The sequence below is a fragment of the Lemur catta genome, chromosome 21 (genome assembly GCF_020740605.2).
Source record: "Lemur catta isolate mLemCat1 chromosome 21, mLemCat1.pri, whole genome shotgun sequence".
NCBI classification, from domain to species: Eukaryota; Metazoa; Chordata; class Mammalia; order Primates; family Lemuridae; genus Lemur; species Lemur catta.
Window position 1 is genome coordinate 14,976,449 of NC_059148.1, and position 20,200 is coordinate 14,996,648.

At 42.2% G+C, this 20,200-nt stretch overlaps 1 protein-coding gene across 2 annotated transcripts in view; it reads left to right on the forward strand.

Moving 5' to 3' along the window:
• The window catches only part of ZNRF3 (zinc and ring finger 3), a 153,565-nt gene that overhangs the window by 71,825 nt on the left and 61,540 nt on the right, over window positions 1-20,200 (forward strand). The window contains exons 1-2 of one of the 2 annotated variants that reach the window (XM_045534383.1): window positions 12,186-12,203; window positions 19,038-19,163. In XM_045534383.1, coding sequence (XP_045390339.1) covers window positions 12,192-12,203; window positions 19,038-19,163 — 138 coding nt within the window. In that variant the 5' untranslated portion in view covers window positions 12,186-12,191. Of the gene's footprint in view, window positions 1-12,185; window positions 12,204-19,037; window positions 19,164-20,200 lie in introns of those variants that run through there. The other variant, XM_045534382.1, reaches the window with a different exon arrangement.

Sequence of the window (20,200 nt, forward strand, 5' to 3'; positions counted from 1 at the left end):
CATATCATCTTTAGCTCAGTGTGTTAAATTTGATTTTGAACCAGTTCCCCTACCTTCCATTCCAAATACCAAATACAGTAAGAAAATGAAAAATGTAATTATGTTTAAAAACAAGATAAACATATCTATGGGGGGAAAAAAAAACCCAGAAACACAAAGCAAAGATTGATGCCGAAGCCATCAATCTTGCAGTGCTTTGAGTCTGAAAGTAGGTGGTGGTGCTAGGAGCTCTACTCTGGTGGGGAAGTGGGAACCAAAAGTAGCCCAAGTAGGGAGGGACGGGAGCCAGACTTGCTGCTTAAAACCAAGGTCTGGGCTGGGCTGCTCCAGCTATGAAAGGAGGCTATAAACATCTGACAGTTACTGCTCAGGGTGAAGCCTAGGGCTATAGGAAGAAACACATATGACCTGCAACCCACATGTGGGCCAAGGGCACCTGGAGGCCTGATGACTAAAGTTTATCAGAGTCACTGTGTCCTAGGGGACCTGATATGTCCATATGACACCTGATCCAGGCTTAGGGATCCTGGGAAAAAAACTGCTGGGGGAGGCATGAAGACCTCTCTCTTCAACTAACTCTGACTCCATGAGTTTGCAAACCCAAATTCCAAAATACCTAAGGAAAGCTAACTTAAGAAAAGATAGCCAACAAAATCAACAATGGGAGATTATTTGAGACTAAATGAAAATAGGGCAGTCTCACAGTGACTTTAAAATGCATGTTTAGGATTACTGAAGATGAAAGAAGGAATTACAGCTATAAGAAGAAATAAGAAAATATAGAACACAATAGGCACAAAGGAAATATTATAGATATGAAAAAATAATGTATAAATGTTATTAATAGAAATGAAAAATAGGGCATTGAAATTTAAATCTTAATAAATGAAACTCCAAATTGGATAAAGATGGAGATAGGATTAGTGAGTTGGAAGACATGCTAAGGAATTCACCCGGAATGCAGTAAATGAAGAATAAAACTATTTGGCTGAATGTATTACGGACACTTGCATATTTATTTATGAATTTGGGCTATTGATTCATGGAAGCAGGGGGCTCCTGCAGCCCAGTTTGTCCTCCTTCTTAACTGTGAACCAGGTATAGACTCTATAGCCTGCAGCCTGGATTGCCCATCACTTCTAGAAGATCCCTGCCAGCCTTTTCTTTGTCTCATTGTTTCCTTTTATTCAGGCTCAACCAAATAACTAAAAAGATAGGGGAGACAGAAACTGTTCTCAGCACTTAGAGACTGAATAAAATGTTACTTTCTTTTCAGCAGCAAGGAAGCATGGGAATATTTTTGATGTCTACTGTGGCAAGGTGGTTAAGAGCCCAGGCTCATAGGCTGCCTGGGTTTAAATCCCAGCTTGATCACTTACTTGAGTGTGACCTTGAGCAAATCTCTGAACCTCTTTGTCTTGGCTTCCTCATCTGTAAAACAGGAATACCTACCTCAGAGGTGGTTGTGAGGATCAGATGAGTTAATACCTATAAAACTAGTAGAAGAGTTCCTGGAACATGGCAAGCACACAATAAATGTTAGCAGCTGTTATTATCCCTTATGTTTTAGTGGTTGTGTCAGGCACTGCTCTGGAAGTGTAATATATGTTCTCTTTGTTCTTAAAAACAGCCTTATAATGTCAGTATCGGTATCTTTATGTGTAGATGACAAAGCTGAGGCGGAGAGAATTCTGGCTGTGCTAAGAGGCCGACCCCCGAGGGGCATTGATTGGCTTGGGTCTAACGCTTTGCTCGTTGCTCTGGATCCTGCTGCTTTCCCTGTTGACAGGCCTTGGGAATCAGCCCTGTCCTCATGTCCTAAAGCTTTGGTGCAGTCAAGATGAGAGTTGGGCACACCCTCTTGTCAAGGCCAAGGCCTTGCAAACCCAAGTTTTGCCAAGGCCTTACTGATTCAGCCGGTAAAGGTATAACAAGCCACTTTTAGATTCAGTTTATTGCTTACATAGACAGCAAAAGGAAGAGTAGCCAGAGGTGCTCACTCCCCAGGGCTTTGTCCTCCATACCAAAAAAGTATGATACTGAAACACAAGGGGCCAGGTGACTGCAGCATGAGTTGTGAGATGCCCCATTGCTGAAGATTCAATTCAAGGCCGTATCTGATTGGTTTTCCCTTCTGCAGCTCGACTCTAAGGGGAGCTGGGTAGGGAGCCTCATCCCTGTTAGAACCTGGGAGGTGATGGGGTGCTATCTCATGACAGCCTTCTAGCGGACATAGGAGGTGGGTGACAAATGGCCTTGAGATGAACCTCATGGATCCTCTCATTTTCTTCTGTTCCAGGAGGATCACAGTCATCTGCCAAAGCCTCCTGTGAGTTGTGGTTCAAGCCTTTGCTGTGGCTGAGCCCACTGAGGGGTGAGGGTGCTGTGGTCCTCACCCCTCTAGCCCCCAGGTCCATAAACACTCAGCCTCTGCATCCTTTGGCCTGAAGCAGTTGGGTCCCCTAATCTGACTTCTCTCCTTGTGTATATCAAGGCTAGTGAGCTTTCCAAGGAATAAATGTCAAGTTTGCCCAATGAATAAAGGACCCTTGAAGTTACAGACTCGCATTGAGTATAGTTTTTTGTGTCTTTCATGCATGCACACACATATACACACACAGATTCACACAACATGGCCTTGCCCTCACTTAGAAACACAACAAATATAAATTTCCTTGTATGTGAACTTACTGCTGCCTGGTTTCTTTAGTTGGTTGCCTTGAAATTAGACACTGAAAAAAACCTGTCCATCAGTCTGACACCAAAGAACTGAGTAGTTGAAGACTCCAGGAGCTTGTCCCTCACCCCCTGCAACGTGGCAGTCACTCCCCTAGTGCCCGAGAATGTTGGAGGTTGGGGGATGGTAATGCAAAGCAAAGGATCTCAAAAAACAAAAAGCCCAGGGGACCCTTTTTTCTCTTTTTTTCTTTTTAATTATCCATCTCTGCTATCAAATGCTGGGCACCGAGCTAAACTTCCAAGGTGCTCTGTTGCTGCTGAGTATAGGTTTAGGGAGTGGCTTTAACAAGACTGACCAGGACAGACCCAGCCTGGGTTATGACCTCTCCAGTCCACTCTTCTTTGAGCAGGAACTTTTATAAGTAGTCATAATCAGGCATAGCAAGCTCAGTGAGGTGAGGAAGGGGCAAGAAACTGTCCTAGCTTGTGCTAATAATTCCTGATATATAGTGGCTGAGCCCAAAGCACAGCTCAGACATTATCTCATTAATCCTCCCAAAACCCCCATGACGTAGGCAGGTGGCAGGCATTCCCCTTGCTTCAGGATCAGAGAAAATATGGCCCTTATGCGACTTGCCCAAGGTCATGCTGGGTGGCAAAGCCTAGCATATAATTTATTGCTTTTAATGCTTGAGCCTGTGGTTTCCCTCTATCCCTCCCTGTCTATTAACAGACTACACAGCAATATTTTAATCAGGTGATTTTCATCATGTCCCTTCCTGAAGCGCTCTTGGCTCTTTCCTTTGGTTTGGAAGCTCACCAGGGCAATTACAGAATAGCAGGGGATGCAATGAGGTGAATCTGTAGCCTGTGGGTATAGCCAGTGCACCCTTGAGGAACCCGAGTGGCTGTCTCCCTCGCTGGGGGCCTTTGCCCACTCTGGATTCATCCCTGGTGTCCTGCTTTCATGCATTGTTTGTTTGGGGTTTCTCACTTGATTACACGGTCTTGGGGATCTCAAATGGGGGTAGTTCCAGTCCCACTCAACTCCCCTTTCACTGTGTCTCCTGTGAGGCTGTCATCGTTTTGATTCTGTTGATGGTAGAACTGGGCCCCTGGCTGGAGCCCTTTTCCCTTTAGGCAGAACACCCTAACCTACCGCCCTTCCAGCCAACCTTGTACTTGTGTTTACTGAGTACATTGCCTTGTGCCATCTCATTCAGGAATATGGCTCTTGCCTTTCCTATTTTACAGATGAGGAAACTGAACCTTGGTGAGATAAGGTAACCGCTTGGAGTGGTGGAGCTCAGCTGTGTTCTTGTCATCACACCATGCTGCTGGTGATCATTAGAGTCTTACCCCACTATATTTTTTCCTTTTTTCTCACCCACCCTTTATTTGCATAATTCTTTAATAACAGCTTTAGTGATATATAATTCACATACCGTATAATTCACGTATATAAAGTATACAGTTCCATGCCTTTTAGTATATTCAGAATTATACAACCATCACCACAATCCATTTTAGACCATTTTAATCATCTCAAAAAGAAACCCTATACCTTTTAGTTCTCATCCTCCTACCCTCCTTATCCTCCAAGTTCTAAGCAACCACTAATCTGTAGCTTTCCCTATTCTGGACTTTCACATGAATAGAATCATATAAGGTGTGGACTTCTGTGACTGGCTTCTTTCACTGAGCATGTTGTTGAGGTTTATCCATGTTGTAGCATACATCAGCACTTGGTTCCTTTTTATGGCTGAATACTATTCCATGTGTTCCATATTACCACATTTTATGTATCCTTTCATCAGATGATGGACAGTTGGGTTGTTTCCTACTCTTTGGTTATTAAGAATAATGCTGCTATGAAATATTCATGTACAAGTTTTTGTGGACATATGTTTTCATTTCTTTTGGGTATATACTTAGGAGTAGAATTGCTAAGGCATATGGTAACTCTATTTAATCCTTTGAGGAATGGCCAGATTGTTTTCCAAAGTGGCTGTACCTTTCTACATTGCCATCAGCAGTGGGTGAGGGTTCTAATTTCTCTACCTTCTAGCCGAAATTTGTTATTATTTTATCTTTTTTGTTACAACCATCCTAGTAGGTATGAAGTGGTGTCTCATTGTGGTTTTGACTTGCATTTCCTTGATGGCTAATGATGTTGAGCATCTTTTAATGTGCTTACTGACATTTGTATGTCTTTTTTGCAGAAATGTCAGTTCAGATCTTATGCCCATTTTTAATTGAATAATTTGTCTTTTTATTATGAAATTATAAGAGGTTTTTTGTTTGTTTGTTTGTTTTGTTTTGTTTTGAGACAGTCACTCTTGCTGTCCAGGTATCATGATAGCTCACTGCAAGCTTAAACTCCTGAGCTCAAGCGATCCTCCTGCCTCTGCCTCCCAGAGTGCTAGGATTACAGGTGTGAGTCACTGCGCCTGGCCTGAATTGTAAGAGTTCTTTTTATATTCTAGATATATGTTTCTTATCAGATACATGGTTTGCACATATTTTCATCCATTCTGTGGGTTGTCTTTTCCCTTCCTTGATGGTGTGCTTTACAGCACCAAAGTTTTTAATTTTGATGAAGTCCAGTTGATCTATATTTTCTTTGATTGCTTGTGCTTTTGTTTGTCACATCTTTTGCCCCATTTTTCATGTGCCAGGCACACGGGTTTCTTTGTATCCAATCCTCAGGAATATAAGCAGGAGAGGCAGGATCAGGACTGCGCTTCAGATGGAGAAACAAGGCTCGGAAGTTTCGTGACTCTTCTAAGGCCACACACAGGTTAAGTGGCAGTGCTGGGGCCAGTATGGCTCAAAGCCCATGTTTGTCATAGCGCAGCACAGCATGATCCAGCTTCCTTGGTGGTATCAGAATAGAAAGACAGGCTCGGCTCTTAGGCTAGACACTAAAATGCCTGCTCTTAACACTATGTTAAGAATCCCCTTCTCAGAACAGTTAGCTTGGCAAATGTTGGACTATTCCTTCCATTTTAGTTTCTGTGTTTTTCCAATTGAAAAGACTTCCCAAGAAGAAAAAAAAAAACTGACAATCTTGATTGGGAGGTAATGAACCTGACTCTTTTTTTTTCGTTTTTGTTTTTGTTTTTGCTTTTTTTGTTGTTGTTATTTTTTGTGAACCTTTTTTTGTTCAGAAAACTACTCAAGAGTACAGCAAACCAGGCTTCTTACAGCCCATTGGTTCCTTGTAAGAAATTCTCCAAATATCAGGAATCATTGTATTTATTTATGAAGAACCCTGACTAGAAATTTATTGTAACACTTAGAGGGTGCATATTTTCAGGCATGTGGTGCAAAGATTTTGGTTTTGTTTTGAGAGTTTTTGTCTCTCTTGTGTTTGCTGAAGAAATGAAATGAAATGATGGTGTATCTTCATGCTTCTATGGTCAGATGGTCCTCTTGAATAGGCTCCAAATGTTAGACTAACTGGAGCTGTTGTCATTGATTAAAATAAAATATTTGTTGTTGATTCCACTGTGTGCTGGTTTATAATACCTTTCTCTTGTGCTTTTCTTGCCGAGCACCTGTGGGCACCCTGTGCTTGCCTTGGTAACTAGCACATGTCCTCAGTGCCATATGTGTGCCTGGCTTTCTAACTTATACAGAGAACTTCTCTCGGGTACACTCAACCCTGCCTCTCAACCAGTCCATTGGAGGTCGTGTTTGTTGTGGAAAAGGAATACATCTTTTTCTCCCCTGACTTTATTTTTTCTTAAATTTCAAAATATTAAGGGGGAGTACAAATATTTTTGTTACATGGATACCTTGTATAATGCTTAAGTAGGGGCTTTTAGTGTGTCCATCACCAGAATAGTGTTCATTGTGCCCAATTAAGTAAGTTTATATCCCGCACCCCCTTCTACCCTCCCCCCTTCTTGGATGCCAATGGCCATTACATCTCTTTGTGCCAGTGCTTGCCCATGGTTTAGCTCCCAATTATTAGAGAGTACGTGTGGTGTTTGTTTTTCCATTCCTGAGATACTTTGCTAGTTCCATCCAAGTTGCTGCAAAAGACATTATTTCATTCCTTTTTATGACTGAGTAGTACTCCATGGTGTGTGTATATACACACCACATTTTCTTAATCCACTCATGAATTGATGGGCACTTAGAAATACATCTTTTTGACAATGCTTATTACTACCTTGCGCTGCCATTTGTTACTTTTAAACTGTATTATGCACAGAGCCAGTTAAGAAAAAGCCTTGATGAGCTCCAAATTTCAGTCACCTGTCTTGTCAGCAGATGTGTGTACATTTTAGAACTTTCTTCAAACTGTTGATCAAACAACATTATAGTAAGGGAGCGCCCAGGTCTCAATTGCCTTTTCTTGTCCAGTGTCCATCCAGGTCAGTACTCAGCAAACGTTGGATTGAATGAATGCTGGAATCCCAAAAAGAAAAATCTCCTACTATCCTTATTCTCCAACACATCAACTTTTAAAATTCTTTGTTTCCTTTCAGTTTTCATCCACATGCAGTTTTTAAATAGTACTAGTTTTGTACATTAGCTCTTCTTAAAATTTGATATGTACTCTTTGTACCATCATTATCTTCATCATTATCATTATCATTATCTTCCTAAGGTTACATAATATTCCATATACACATTGATTTGTTTGATTATATAGTCTTGAGGGGGGCAGTTTTTTCCTAAATTTCCAGTTTGGAGGAGGGCAGCTTAAAGATTTCATGATATAAAGTTTCTTTGTTTTAGCTTATTTCCTCAGGATCTATTCTAGAAATGGAATTACGGCGGAAGGGACATGACAGCTTGGGCTTTGTCACATGACCATTCTGCTTCCCCTCAAATTGAGCAAGTTTGCAGCGTGGCAGGGATGTATTTGCCACGGTGGGGTTTAGCCATTGGTTTACTTTGGTGATTCTGTTGTATTCATCACCTAATAAAGTTGATGGTGTTTCTGGTTTCATACTATAAACTAGTTACATATGTCCCTTAATTTTGTCATTTCATTCCTTCCTTTGTATCTTTGTTCTGTTCCTGCTCATACGGAGACGTTTTACAGATACGTTTGTACTTTCTGCCCCCTTTGTTGCTATATAGTTTATTAATTGTTCAAAGGAATCACATTAACACATATTGCTCCATCATTTTCACAGTAACTTAAGGCTGGGCACACTGAGCCTTTCTCTGCATTGCTATCCCCTGTCCCAACAGAATTTACTGATTCCTTTGTACATCCTTATGTTACTCCTAGTTTGTGTCCTATTAAGACTTTATAAAAATCTAAATGTAGCTTTGGAATTTCTTTTCTACTTGCTTTATTTTTCTAGTTTCAGTCTAGCATCATGTAGTTTTAATGATTTGTTGTTTTATAGTGTTCTTTTTAAATACGGAAGAGTGAGAATTCTACTTCTACCATTTCCCCTCTGCCAACATATTTCAGCTTAATTTAGTAATGCTTTGGTGTGTTAAGCACGTAACCCCTACCTTTTCATAAGAACCATCAAGTGTCCTTTATAAATTGCCTTGCAATTTGAAGTAAAACTGTGTCAGTGAATTTCTGTGCAGAGAACAATACTTGTCATCTGGTAGTCATATGAATCACTTTGAGTCACTTTAAGAATATATTTAGAATTAATTTTGCTTAAGATTTTCTGGTGCTTTTCTATAGTCTATTGGATGCATTTTTAAAAAAAAATTAACTTATGAAGCATCTCCTTACCTGTTTGAAACTAGCAACGGAAGTTCTAAGTGAAGGTTAGAACACGTAAGGTATGCACAGGGCCATATCTAAGTTTCAACATTATTATCTGATAAAATGAAATTCCAGGAGATAGGATAAGTGAGAAGGTAGGTGTGAAATATTTGCTGCTTACCCTGGGTTCTGACAGGTAACTTTCTGGTTGTTCATCTGGTATAGAGGAACTAAGTAGGATAGAGTCTCCAGCTGAGTGTTCTGAAAAGCAGAGTCCTCAGGTCATTCCCAGTTGGAAATCTCTAGCAAACAGCAACAGCCAGCTCCTTTTCTGTGTCTGGGATGGTTTCTGTCCCCGTTACAGTTGGCCCATTGCTATGACAACGGAAAAGAACTGTATGCAGGTTCTTCTGGATTCTAGGTCCAGAAAACGATTTATTTAGGCGATTTGCTCAAATAGCAAAAGAGTTGTCCATTTCTTTATACATAGAAGGGAAAAAAAATAATTCTAATGATTCAAGAGAAAAATGAAGGAGGCTGTTCTTTTTCCATTCCTTCATGTAAATTATAAGTCTTGATTCTAGCTGCCACACCTTTTAAGAAAAGGTCTGGGGCTGTTTGATGTGAAACTGTGTACCATGGCGACACCCTACCCTGGCTGACAGCGGCAAAAGGACAAAAGGAAGGAAGTTTCCCTTTTAAATCCCCAGGAATTTTTGGATGAGATAATATTACAGAGTGAAATGTCTCGTCCTCCTATTAGTTTGGTGTTTGGCTCCTGTGTAACAGTAACCCACTTAGAAGCAGGCGGCTCTTTCTTTTGAAGTTATTTTAAACTCTCAGCCTAGTTTAGAGATATTGTAACCTTGGATAAAAGCACCATCAGCCCTGGTTTCAGTTGTGCCCTTTCAGACATGTGGAAAGTGCACCAGTATATCTCAAGGATTTTGTATTGAAAACTTCTTAAAGAGCTGGTCTTGGTTTCAAAGCTTGGCTTGATGTACCATACTCAAGGGAACATAGTTCTTTTTCTCCAGATATTTAACCTTGCCTGACAGTCTTTTGGCTTAGAAGTTCCCATATATTCTTTGTCCATTAACAAAACAGTGAAACCATGATAGTCAACCTCATCGGGCTCTTGAGAAATTTGAAGAAGTTCCATCTTCATATTTCAACATAAAATCAGGTATTTGAAACCAGGTACCAAAGATGATCAGGTATATGCATTGCTTGTTGGTAGCATTTTGTTTGAGCAGCTCCTTAATGAGAAATGCAAGTAGGATATTCAGTGCCTCTTCTAGAGGTTAAAGAATCTATGTCTGGGAGGAAATTGGGGCTTCTGAGAGCAAACACCCTGGTTGTTGTGTCTGCCATCTCTGTAACACCCAAATCCACTTCACACTCTGATGCCACCTGGGAGTTATTTTTGGTTGTGAGGGTGAGGAAGCCTGCCGGTTCTTTCTCTACCATGTCTCCCTGAGTCATCCTCTGTGCTGTGTTCTCAGTCTCAGCCCAGGTCCTGGACGGCTCCCAGAACAACCATCCCAGACAGTCTCCCTTCAAGTGTCTCCTCCTCTGTGCAGGGAGCCTGTGCCTCTCTTGGGTCTTACGAAATACTTCCCTGCCTTTCCCAGTGAGGAGAATCCATAGCGTCTGCTGGAATACCTGCAGGAAGGGATTTATGTTGAGCAGTGCGTTAAATTTTTGATCAGAATGCACATATCTGTTCATAAAAAGGCAAAGAGTACATCATGGCTTATAATAAAAAAGAGCATTCCCCTGTTCCACTTTCGCCATCTCTGATTGCTGTTCCCAAAGGCAACTATTTTCAATTCTTCAGTAGTTTCTTCTCTTCACCTCTGTGAATATTTGTAGATTTGTGTGAGTACTGCTTATACTGCTGCTTCACATGTCTAGTCTATTTTGAAATTGTTTGTTGACTTCCTACTGTGAAAAGATAAAGATATTGTTTCTTATTTCCCTCTTCTATCTGCCACCCGCTTCCCATTCCTACATTCCGCCAATATAGTTCTACCCCGATTATTATTTAGCTCAGGCTGTCAGTCTTCTCAGCCATGCCATGTAGGCCATACCCTGATTGTGGGTTACAATTCTGGTGTAACTTCTTGGGTTGTTTTTTTTTTTCTGGATTTAATCAATGCCCTCCCCAATCTTCCCCTCCCTATTACTTTAGTTTTCTTTAACTATCATATTTCATCCTCTTGTTCAGAACTATAATAAAACTCATCTCAGTACTGTCCAACTCATTGGGTAGTGATTCAGGTTTTTGTTGTTGTTTGTGTGGTTCATTCTCCAGCAGCCTGGTCCTTTTAGTCCCATGGGGACTGGTTGCTCAGCAGGCTGGTTGCATAGCCATTGTCCTGGGATTTCCCATCCCCGTCATGCCGGGAATTCCCTTTATGGTGTCTTCTCTGTTGGAGTCCCTGTGCTTGGATCCTGTGCCTGCCTCTGTCTTGGTTTGGTTTATTCCCTTGTTTTGTTGTTGCTGACAGCAACTTTAGAGATCAGACATGAGAGGGAAAACTGGAGACATTTGGTTTTTTGGGGAAGACATCCTTTACTCTCCTTCTCGCTCAACTGCCCTTTCAAGGTACTGTCACCTGCTAGCCCAAGTCAAGGGCAGCAGTGTTGTGTTCTCTGTGAGTAGAGTTAGCTGCCTCTGCGTGCTCAGGCTGCTGTGGATCCACACCAGGACCAAGGAGGAACAGCCTTTGCTCCTACACCGTTGCCAGTAAATCTTTTTCGTCCTTGGAATGTCTTTGATGACTGGGTAATCAACAACTGTAGGAGCCAAGTCTTTTAAAATTCTGGCAGCAAGTTGATTAAATCCTGACCTATTTGCCCTGGTCTCTCTTAGCTGAGTAGAGACCCAAGTGACTCACCAAAAACAAAGCAAGAGGCATGGCAGCAGGCTTGCCTCCAGGCCAGAGGCTGTTTGTTCAGCCTGCTGTCATTTATTGAGCACCTGTTGGATGCAAGGCTCTGGGTAGGATGAAAGGGCACCCTGAGTAAGACTGTCCTCCCAGAAGCAGATGCCCGTCTTAGAGGGGAAGCTAAAGGAAGTGTGGTAAGCAACATACAAAGCGTTAGGGAATAATGAAGTGGAAGCAACTTAGCTGTAATGGGTGCATTCGAGAAAGCTAAGGAGTGGATTGAGTGACATTCAAGCCAGTCTTGAAGGGCAGAATATTCTAGGCAAAGACATGAAATGCAGTTGGGTCTAGGTGTGGTCACTCATGCCTGTAATCTCAGCACTTTGGGAGGCCAAGGCAGGAGGATCACTTGAGACCAGGAGTTTGAGACCAGCTTGGGTGCAACATAGCAAGATCTCGTATTTTTTTAAAAATTAGCTGGGTGTGGTGGCATGCACTTGTAGTCCTAGTTACTCGGGAGGCTGAGGCTGGAGGATTGCTAGAGCCCAGGAGTTTGAGACCAGCCTGGGTGACAGAGGTCCTGTCTCTAGATAGACAGATAGATAGATATTATAGATAGATGAAAGAAAGAAAATTAAAAAGCAAATGAACAAGACAAGTCTAGAGAAAATGAAGGAGAGGATTTTCCATTGATTATCTACTGTGTTACTATGTTTGTGTATTTTATCTCATTTAATCCTTAAGAACCTGTTGAGGCAGATGCTATTGTGCCCATTTTACAAATGAGGAAATGGAGGTTTATAGAAATTGAGTCATCTGCCCAGGTGATGTGCCCCTTAAGAGGCAGGAGTGTGATTTAGACACAAGGTTGCATGATTCCAAAGTTCTCATTCTTTCCATCCTGAGACACCCCTTGGAACATAATGAGTGAGAAGGTAAGAGCCACAACTTCATAATAATTCAAACTCATGATAAAGAACTAACTGGGCATTTTTCCTTCAGTTGATTTAAGGAAGATGTTGAGCACCCCAAAGTTATTGTGCAAAGACCAAAAGTAGCACAAGACCAAAGTTATAGCACAGGACATATTTTCTGTTATATCCTTACACTTTAATTGTAGCTTATTAATTACTTGCATCAACTTCTTCTGTGGATGTGTCCCAGGAGTTTTGCTTGTCTTACTATTTCGGGCTGTCCTTCCTTTTTTTAGTATTCTCTGTTCAGTGGAGTCTTCGTCAAGTTCCAGACTAGGTCTCTAAGTCTATTTGATCTTTTTCTTTATGTTTTCCTTAGGAGTTCTTTCTGTTGTCCCTGAGTTCTTATACATAATTCAGTCATTTTTAACCTTCTTAAAAATAGTAAGACAAAAAACTGAAATTTGAAACATCTGATTAGGTAAATCCTACCCATTCAAACTTTTTAAGAAAATAAACTCCAAAATGCCTATAATGTTTACATGCCACAATAAGTTCAAAGTTAACATGTTTAAACATCGTATGTTGAAGTATGCTAAGATTAATTTGGAATGATAAGTGCTTAGAAGCAAACAGGTCTGATATGTAGTCACTGCCTGTATGTCACTGACTGGCGTTAACATATCTGAATTAATTAATTAATTAATTAGTTTTTTTGTGACAGAGACTCTGTTGCCTGGGCTAGAGTGCCATGGCATCAGCCTAGCTCGTAGCAACCTCAAACTCCTGGGCTCAAGCGATCCTCCTGCCTCAGCCTCCCCAGTAGCTGGGACTACAGGCGCACGCCACTGTGCCTGGACAATTTTTTCTATTTTTAGTTGAGATGGGGTCTCACTCTTGCTCAGGCTGGTCTCGAACTCCTGACCTCAGACAATCTTCCTGCCTCAGCCCCCCAGAGTGCTAGGATTACAGGAATGAGCCACTGCGCCTGGCCAGATATCAAAATTTCATATGGGGGCTGTAAAAAAATAATTTCATATGTAGAATTTCTCTACAGGTGATTGTTTATCTGGAAAAGGATCTAGGGATGTTTTTAAATTTGGGGCTACTATTTTAGTAGATAATAGAAATAAAGGTTTGATTGGAAACCTTGAAAAATGAAACCAAAATAATAGTTTAATTTTGAATTTAGCAAGTTAAATTGTAACTGAGCCTTGTACTGATTTTTGAGACTAAACAGAGTGAATCTCATGTGGACAGTGTCGGAATATTTTCAGGAAAATTGTATGAGAATATGGAAGTGGTAGCCTTCATTTATGTTTGACTTTAGCATCATGATCATCAAGAGTTGTGTTCCAAATGAGAGGACTCTTACTTTTTCCAAAGTTCTCTCTCAATCCATTGATCATTCTCTGGAAGCTCCCATGTGTATTTCTTCTTCTTTAATACTTAACTAGATTGTTTGTCATTGGCTTTGAGTGGAATCCAGTTGTCAACTAATATAACTTTCATGGACTCCGCTAAATTCTGCATTGATTGCTGATTTGAAGTTCTAGTTTGCAGCTTAGTTACATTGTCTAGTCAGTATATCATCTGATATTCCAACAATTAGCAGTTTGCTGTAAGGATTATATTAGTTTAAAATGCATAAGCACGGTAACATACTAGATGCTAAATTAATGGGAAAACCCTCTTCTTCACTTTCCCTGACATGGTGTGTTCATTTGCATTTTATGCCTTTGCCTAAAATACTCCATTCTTTGGGGGACAGATCAGTTGACTGATGAGTATTTTCATGTTGTGACTACTTCTGCTTCCCTATAAAACATTCTCTTGAGCTCAAACTTGGAGCCCTTGGGAAAAGAGAACCCCAGGGTATAAATGGCTGGAGACCTGGGGTGGCAGGCATTGCCGGAAGCTGATACTGTCCTCAGGGGAGAGCTGACGGAGACCTGAATTATACAGTATGATATTCAGGAAATGGTTCGGAGAGGCCAGTTACAGTTGAGAGACATAATACTAAGATTGAATTTGCAGGTTTGGGCACCTGGAGATATAATCTGGAATAAGAACCTCAGGAGAGAAGGAACTCAGGATGGAGGTGGGAAGGTAAAAGGATGGTGAGGTGAAAGGTAGCGAGGATGGTGAGGTGGAAGGTAGCGAGGATGGTGAGGTAGGTTTTTGATCCTCTGAGATGTGATTTTGGTCGTTTTTTTACCCACCACAGGAAAATAAACAACCCACACCAACTGATCGTACCCACTGGCACTTGAGAAAAATTCCTTTTGGTTTTTAAGGCTTTGATCCCTGTTCAGAAGTCAACACCCTTGACAGGGTTGATGTGTTGAGCTGCTAACAGTCACCCTAGTGTCAGGGTGAGATTTGATGGGGGAGTGTGTGGAGGAGGGGGAGAACCTGACTGCTGAGGAGGGCAGAGAGGGCCCGGCATGAAGCGTGGTCCAGGGCACCGGCCTGACAGACCCAAGGGGACCCTTGGGTGTGTTGAGTCTTACATAGTTCAGATTTCTGCATGCCTGCGAACACGCTCTCAACATGCCTTCCCTGTGGCCGAGTGTTCTGCTCCACAGCATATGCCCCGGGTCTGGTCAGGCCCACTTCCTCCCCACTGTGGCTGCAGCAGGTCAGGCCTCAGCTTCGGCTTCTCTTGCTCTCAGTTCCCATTCCTAATTCTCTCCCTCCCCTCTCCTTCTCTCCATATCTGTTGACCTCCCAGGCATTGCCTCCTCTCCACCTGTCCCCAACCATCCCTCCATCCCTTTCCACTATAGCCTTAACTCTGCGTCGTGGCTGTGCAGCATTTGTGGACATTGAGCTTTGCCTTGGGTCATGGTTACTGTAGGTTTATTCTCATGCATGTGTATGTGTCTCCCTAATTTAGCATCTCTCAAAGTGTGTCCTGTGAAACAGAGTGATCAGATGAAATGCAAAACGGGTTTATAATCAAAGGGTAGGAAATGGTGGGTTTAGCAAAGGCCAAAAACCTTTTGTTTTTTAAACCATAGGCCTCTGCAGAGCTTTAATTTATGCATGTAGATCCTGAGTCTCTATGAAGTGCTTCTTAACATGATTTACTTGTGCAAGAACCTCTTTTCATCTAGGAGGGCTGGTATTCTGCAGGACTCAGTTTCTAGAGAGCTACTATATTTGGCTTAAGTTCTGGAAGGGTAGAAACCACACCATCTTCTGCTGTGGATCCCCATGTTAGCTGAGGGCAGCGCTAGGCAGGGTGTAAGAATTTTTGAGTAAACTCTTAGGACAGCTGTTTGGTTTTTTAAAAAAAACTATTGTAGTGAAATTCATATAACATTCACCATTTTTATCATTTTAAAGCATATAATTCAGTGGCATTTAATATGTTCACACTGTTGTGCAACCATCATTGCCATCTAGTTCTAGAACATATTCATCACCTGGAAGGAAACCTTGCACCCATTGAGGAGTCACTCCCCTTTTCCCCCTCCCCACGGCCCCTGGCGACCACTAGTCTGCTTTCTGTCCCTATCGCTTTGCCTATTCTGGACATGTCATGTAAATGGGCTCATACAGTATGTGGTATTTTGTGCCTGGCTTCTTTCTTTAGTGAAGTTTTTATGTAGATACAAGTTCTCAGACCTGGATGATACCTGTGATCCTTCAAAGCAACTCTGTACCATTGACCAAACCCCATAAATGTATGAGTATCAAAAAGCAGTCATCTATCTGGAAACCTCTAAGTCACAAGGCCAAGGTAAAAAATATCACAGAATACTGTAGAAAAAGGTCAGGAGGGTGGTTGCCATTACCATGACTTGACCTGGGACTTCAGGAAACTGGCTCGAGCTGGGCCTCAAGCTCTTTCCTGGAGGTCAGAGGTGACTGAGCTATTGATGCAATTGGCTTATCATCCTCACTTATCGTTTTGCTCGTCTGAAGTCTTGGCATTTCAGGCTACTCATCATTTAATAACCAAAGAACCTTCTTAGAAGCAGGATGGTGGCTATGGAAGTCAGAATCTGCTAAGATGCGTGTAACAACTCACCTGTCAAATCAATTAGCCCTGAAAATGGATGGTGCTGGAGGGTCAGGCCCGTACCCAGCCATTGCTGGCAGTCAAGAGTGGATGGGAGGAGTGGGGATGGGATCTCCTTCTTCCCATCCTGTGAGCACTATGGATACTGCACCAGGATGAGTAAGGTTTAAAAAATATATTTTTTGCAGGAGGGTCTTGCTCTGTTGCCTAGGCTAGAGTGCTGTGGCATCAGCCTAGCTCACTATAACCTCAAACTCCTGGGCTCAATAAATCCTCCTGCTTCAGCCTCCCGAGTAGCTGGGACTACAGGCGTGTGCCACCACACCTGGCTAATTTTTCCATTTTTTTTGTAGAGATGAGATCTTGTTACATTGCCCAGGCTGGTCTTAAACTGCTGGCCTGTAGTGATCCTCCTGCCTGGGCCTTCCACAGTGGCTTGAGCCACTACACCTGGCCCAGTTTTATAAATTATTATTTAATTTTAAAAATAACAAATTTTTTTTTGAAATCTAGAGCGGGCTGAGTCTTGCAGGAGCATCGTGAAGGGAAGGTTGTACTGTCCACTGCACTACAGAACCCTCGCTGGTCCTTCAGGCAAACTCTTTGAGCCTGAGGACTCATATAAAAATTGGGTGTTCCAGGGCTCCCTGTCTGGTATCTTGGAATTCCTAGAGGCTGGAGTATCACTCATCCACTGGAAAGACAGCTGCTGGTAGCCCCTTGTAGCACCCTGTGCTCAGCAGTGGTGACCCCCTCACCTGCTTTATGGGCTTGTACAACCCCTTCCCCATTGTTCCATTAAATTGCCAGGATCTGTCACCTCTGGGCTATACCCTTTGTTCTCTACTTGTTGTCATCTCTTGAGTCCAGGCGTGTATTAATACCATTGCCTGAAAGAGTGTTACTCGTCCACCTAAAATAACTATTTTTGGCGTGCCATCTTCTGCCTAAGAACCTGTAATATCTTGGTGTCCAAACTCCTTTCCAGTTTTTGAGCCCTTCTCTTTCCTTCTCAGTATAGACTGTGACCCTTCCTACTGATCAGACTGGTCTCCTCCTTTCCCCTCCCCATCATCTCTTAGCAACTTCTCCCCGGCCTTGTAACAACTGACTGCCCTCCCTCCTTTTGCCCTGACCAGTCTAGGTCTTCCTTTGAAGCTCACTCAGGCTTAGCAGCTTCACAGAGCCTCCGCAAACATTCTCGCAGCTCTTGCTGTCTGCACTAAACTCATGTTGCACTTGAGTGCCATGGGATTTAGAGCTGTAAACATTTTTTCCCTAAAGATTTTATCTCTTAGTCTTTCCCCTCCAGTCAGATTGTTAGCTCTCAGAGGGACAATAAGGTAAGCAGGTAGAGTGGGAGGGCACTGGACTATGAATCTGAGGGCCAGGTCACCTCTAGGTGCACCACTCGCTGGCTGTGTTGTCTTGAAAAAGCCACTTGTCTTGAATTTCTGTTCTCATCTGAATTTCTGTTCCCCGACTGTAAAACAAGTCGGGGATAAGGTGGGTGTATTAGTTTCCTGTTTGCTGCTGTAATGAGTTACTGCAAACTTAGTGGCTTAAAGGAATACAAACATATGCTCTTACAGGTTTGTAGGTCAGAAGTCCAAATAGGTCCGCAGGGCTACATTCCTCCTGGAAGCTCAAAGGGAGAATAGAATCTCTTTCCTTGTCTTTGGCAGCTTCAAGAGGCTGCCTGTGTTCCTTGATTAACAGCCCCTCCTCCGTCTTCAAAGCACATCAGTCCAATCTCTGCTTCTTTTGTCACATCTCTTCTCTGTGTCTCTCATGCTGCTTCCTTTCCCTAACAAGGACCCTTGTGATTACATTGGGCCTACCCAGATAACCCAGGGAATCTCCCCATCTCAAACTTAGTCACATCTGCAAAGTGTCTTTTGCTGTATAAGGTAATTTATGCACAGGTTCTGGAGAATTAGGACATAGATGTCTTTGGGGGCCATATGTTGTCTAAAGTGGATTCTTAGGTCTTCCATGTCTCTAACTTGCCATCAATCTAAAGACATATTTCTTCCACTTAAGAGCTTAACACACACAGTGCTAGGCTTATCATCTTCTTGATAAGTTATGTTTATCCAGGAGGATTTCCTCTTCTCAGACTGTTATTAGGGATTCTAGAGCTTGAAACAAGTCAGTGATAGAACTGTGAGCACAAACCTTAGGATTGTTCTGCTTTGACCCCACGTTTTCATGCAAAAATTTGACGATGCTCTTCTACCATCTTTGATTTTGTACTTTGCAAATTTTGAAAAGAGCTCAAAGAATTTCATCTGTTTCCCAGTGACCAGGATAGCCTTTAAATAGTCTGTTAATTAAACTGGTGATTGTGCTGTATTTCTAGTGGTCTCTCCGTAAAGTCCCAGATGTGTTTTCCAGGCCCTCTTGTGTAAGGTGAAGTAGATGTGTTGTTAAGGTCTAGAAGCCTTGGATGCTAACCTAGTGAGTCTCATCTGTAATTGCTATTTAATGTTAAATTTATGGTATTTCACAGCAGTTTAGATTGGCTTTTATGTGGGAATTATGCTGTTTTCTTTCCCTACATTCTATTGGGTGGTTTCTGCCTTGGATGACCATCACTTACAAAGCAGTGAAAAGACATGCATAAAATACAGTTACAGTGGCTCTGTTGTGTTCTCCCCAGTGTTCAGCTCACTGTGCTGGAATAGAGTTCCCCATGGGTTGAAAAACTGCCATTTTCAAAGTTTTGAAACTGCTTTTGGCTATAGTATCTGACAGATGCACAGTGTGAGTCAAGCAAGTTCGTAGCCTGCCTATTGACATCTTCTTTCCATTGTGTCTCGTAGATGCACCCACTGGGCCTGTGTAATAACAATGACGAAGAGGACTTGTATGAATATGGCTGGGTAGGAGTGGTGAAGCTGGAACAGCCGGAGTTGGACCGGAAACCATGCCTCACTGTCCTGGGCAAGGTAAGCCCCAGGCCCTTCACATCACTGTGATTCTGGTTGGTGTTTTCTATTCTTCCATTTCTCCAATTCCTCAAATAGTGGCTTACGGAAAAGAGCTATACTGGCACAGTGCTCCTTCCTGGCTGAAGTCATGTGAGCTGGGAACTGGGACATGTCTTGCAGCGGCCCATTGTGGTGTTTACAAACCCAGGCTCTGAGGGAGACTGCCTGCCTTGGAGTCAGCTCTGCCTCTCGTCCACTGTGTGGCCTTGTGCAAGTCTCTTCCTTTTAAGGAATCTCAGTTTCTTGTCTGTGAAATGGGCTGACGATAGAGATTCAAAATACTTTATCTCTTAGGGCCAGATATTTCAGAATTCCGAATTTTGGGTTTAGAAAGGTATTAAGGTGTGTATATTTCACATTAAGTAAACTCCAGGAGATCTAGGGTGGCACTCAGTAATCAAACACATTCATATTTGTGTAGCAAACCATATGGATATTCACATTAAGTGGAATAACTAAAATCCAAATAGCCACATGTTAGTTCAGGGCGGCTTTGCCTTCAAATGAGTTCAGGTCCATTAAGTTTTGCTGCCAAGTAAGTTATGGAAAAACTTTTGGGCTTTAGAGCTTCTCTGGTTTCAGAATGGCAGACAGCAATTATGGTCCTGTATTAGAACTTACCTCATAGGGTGGTTAGGAGGTGAGAGGAGATGCAAACACCTCACACAAGAGTAAGCCCTCAAAAAACATTTGCTGCCGTTGGCTGTTGTCACCCATTTAGAAACACTAAAAAAGACTTCTTAGCCAAGGTCAGCATTACTTCTGACTGCACTATAAGATAGAAATAAATTTACTTTGGAAAGCCATCCATCAACAGTCTTAAAATATGACAAGTAACAACCTGTTTTAAACTGGATCATTTTGTTAAAAGGAAAGGTTCAGAGAAAGTTATTTGAATTTTGGTTGGAAGAAAGGTGGTGTCTTCTAAGGATAGTGTTACTGCTTGGATATTTTTTATATTCTCAAAAGCTACTGTTCTGGGTACTATGGGGTAA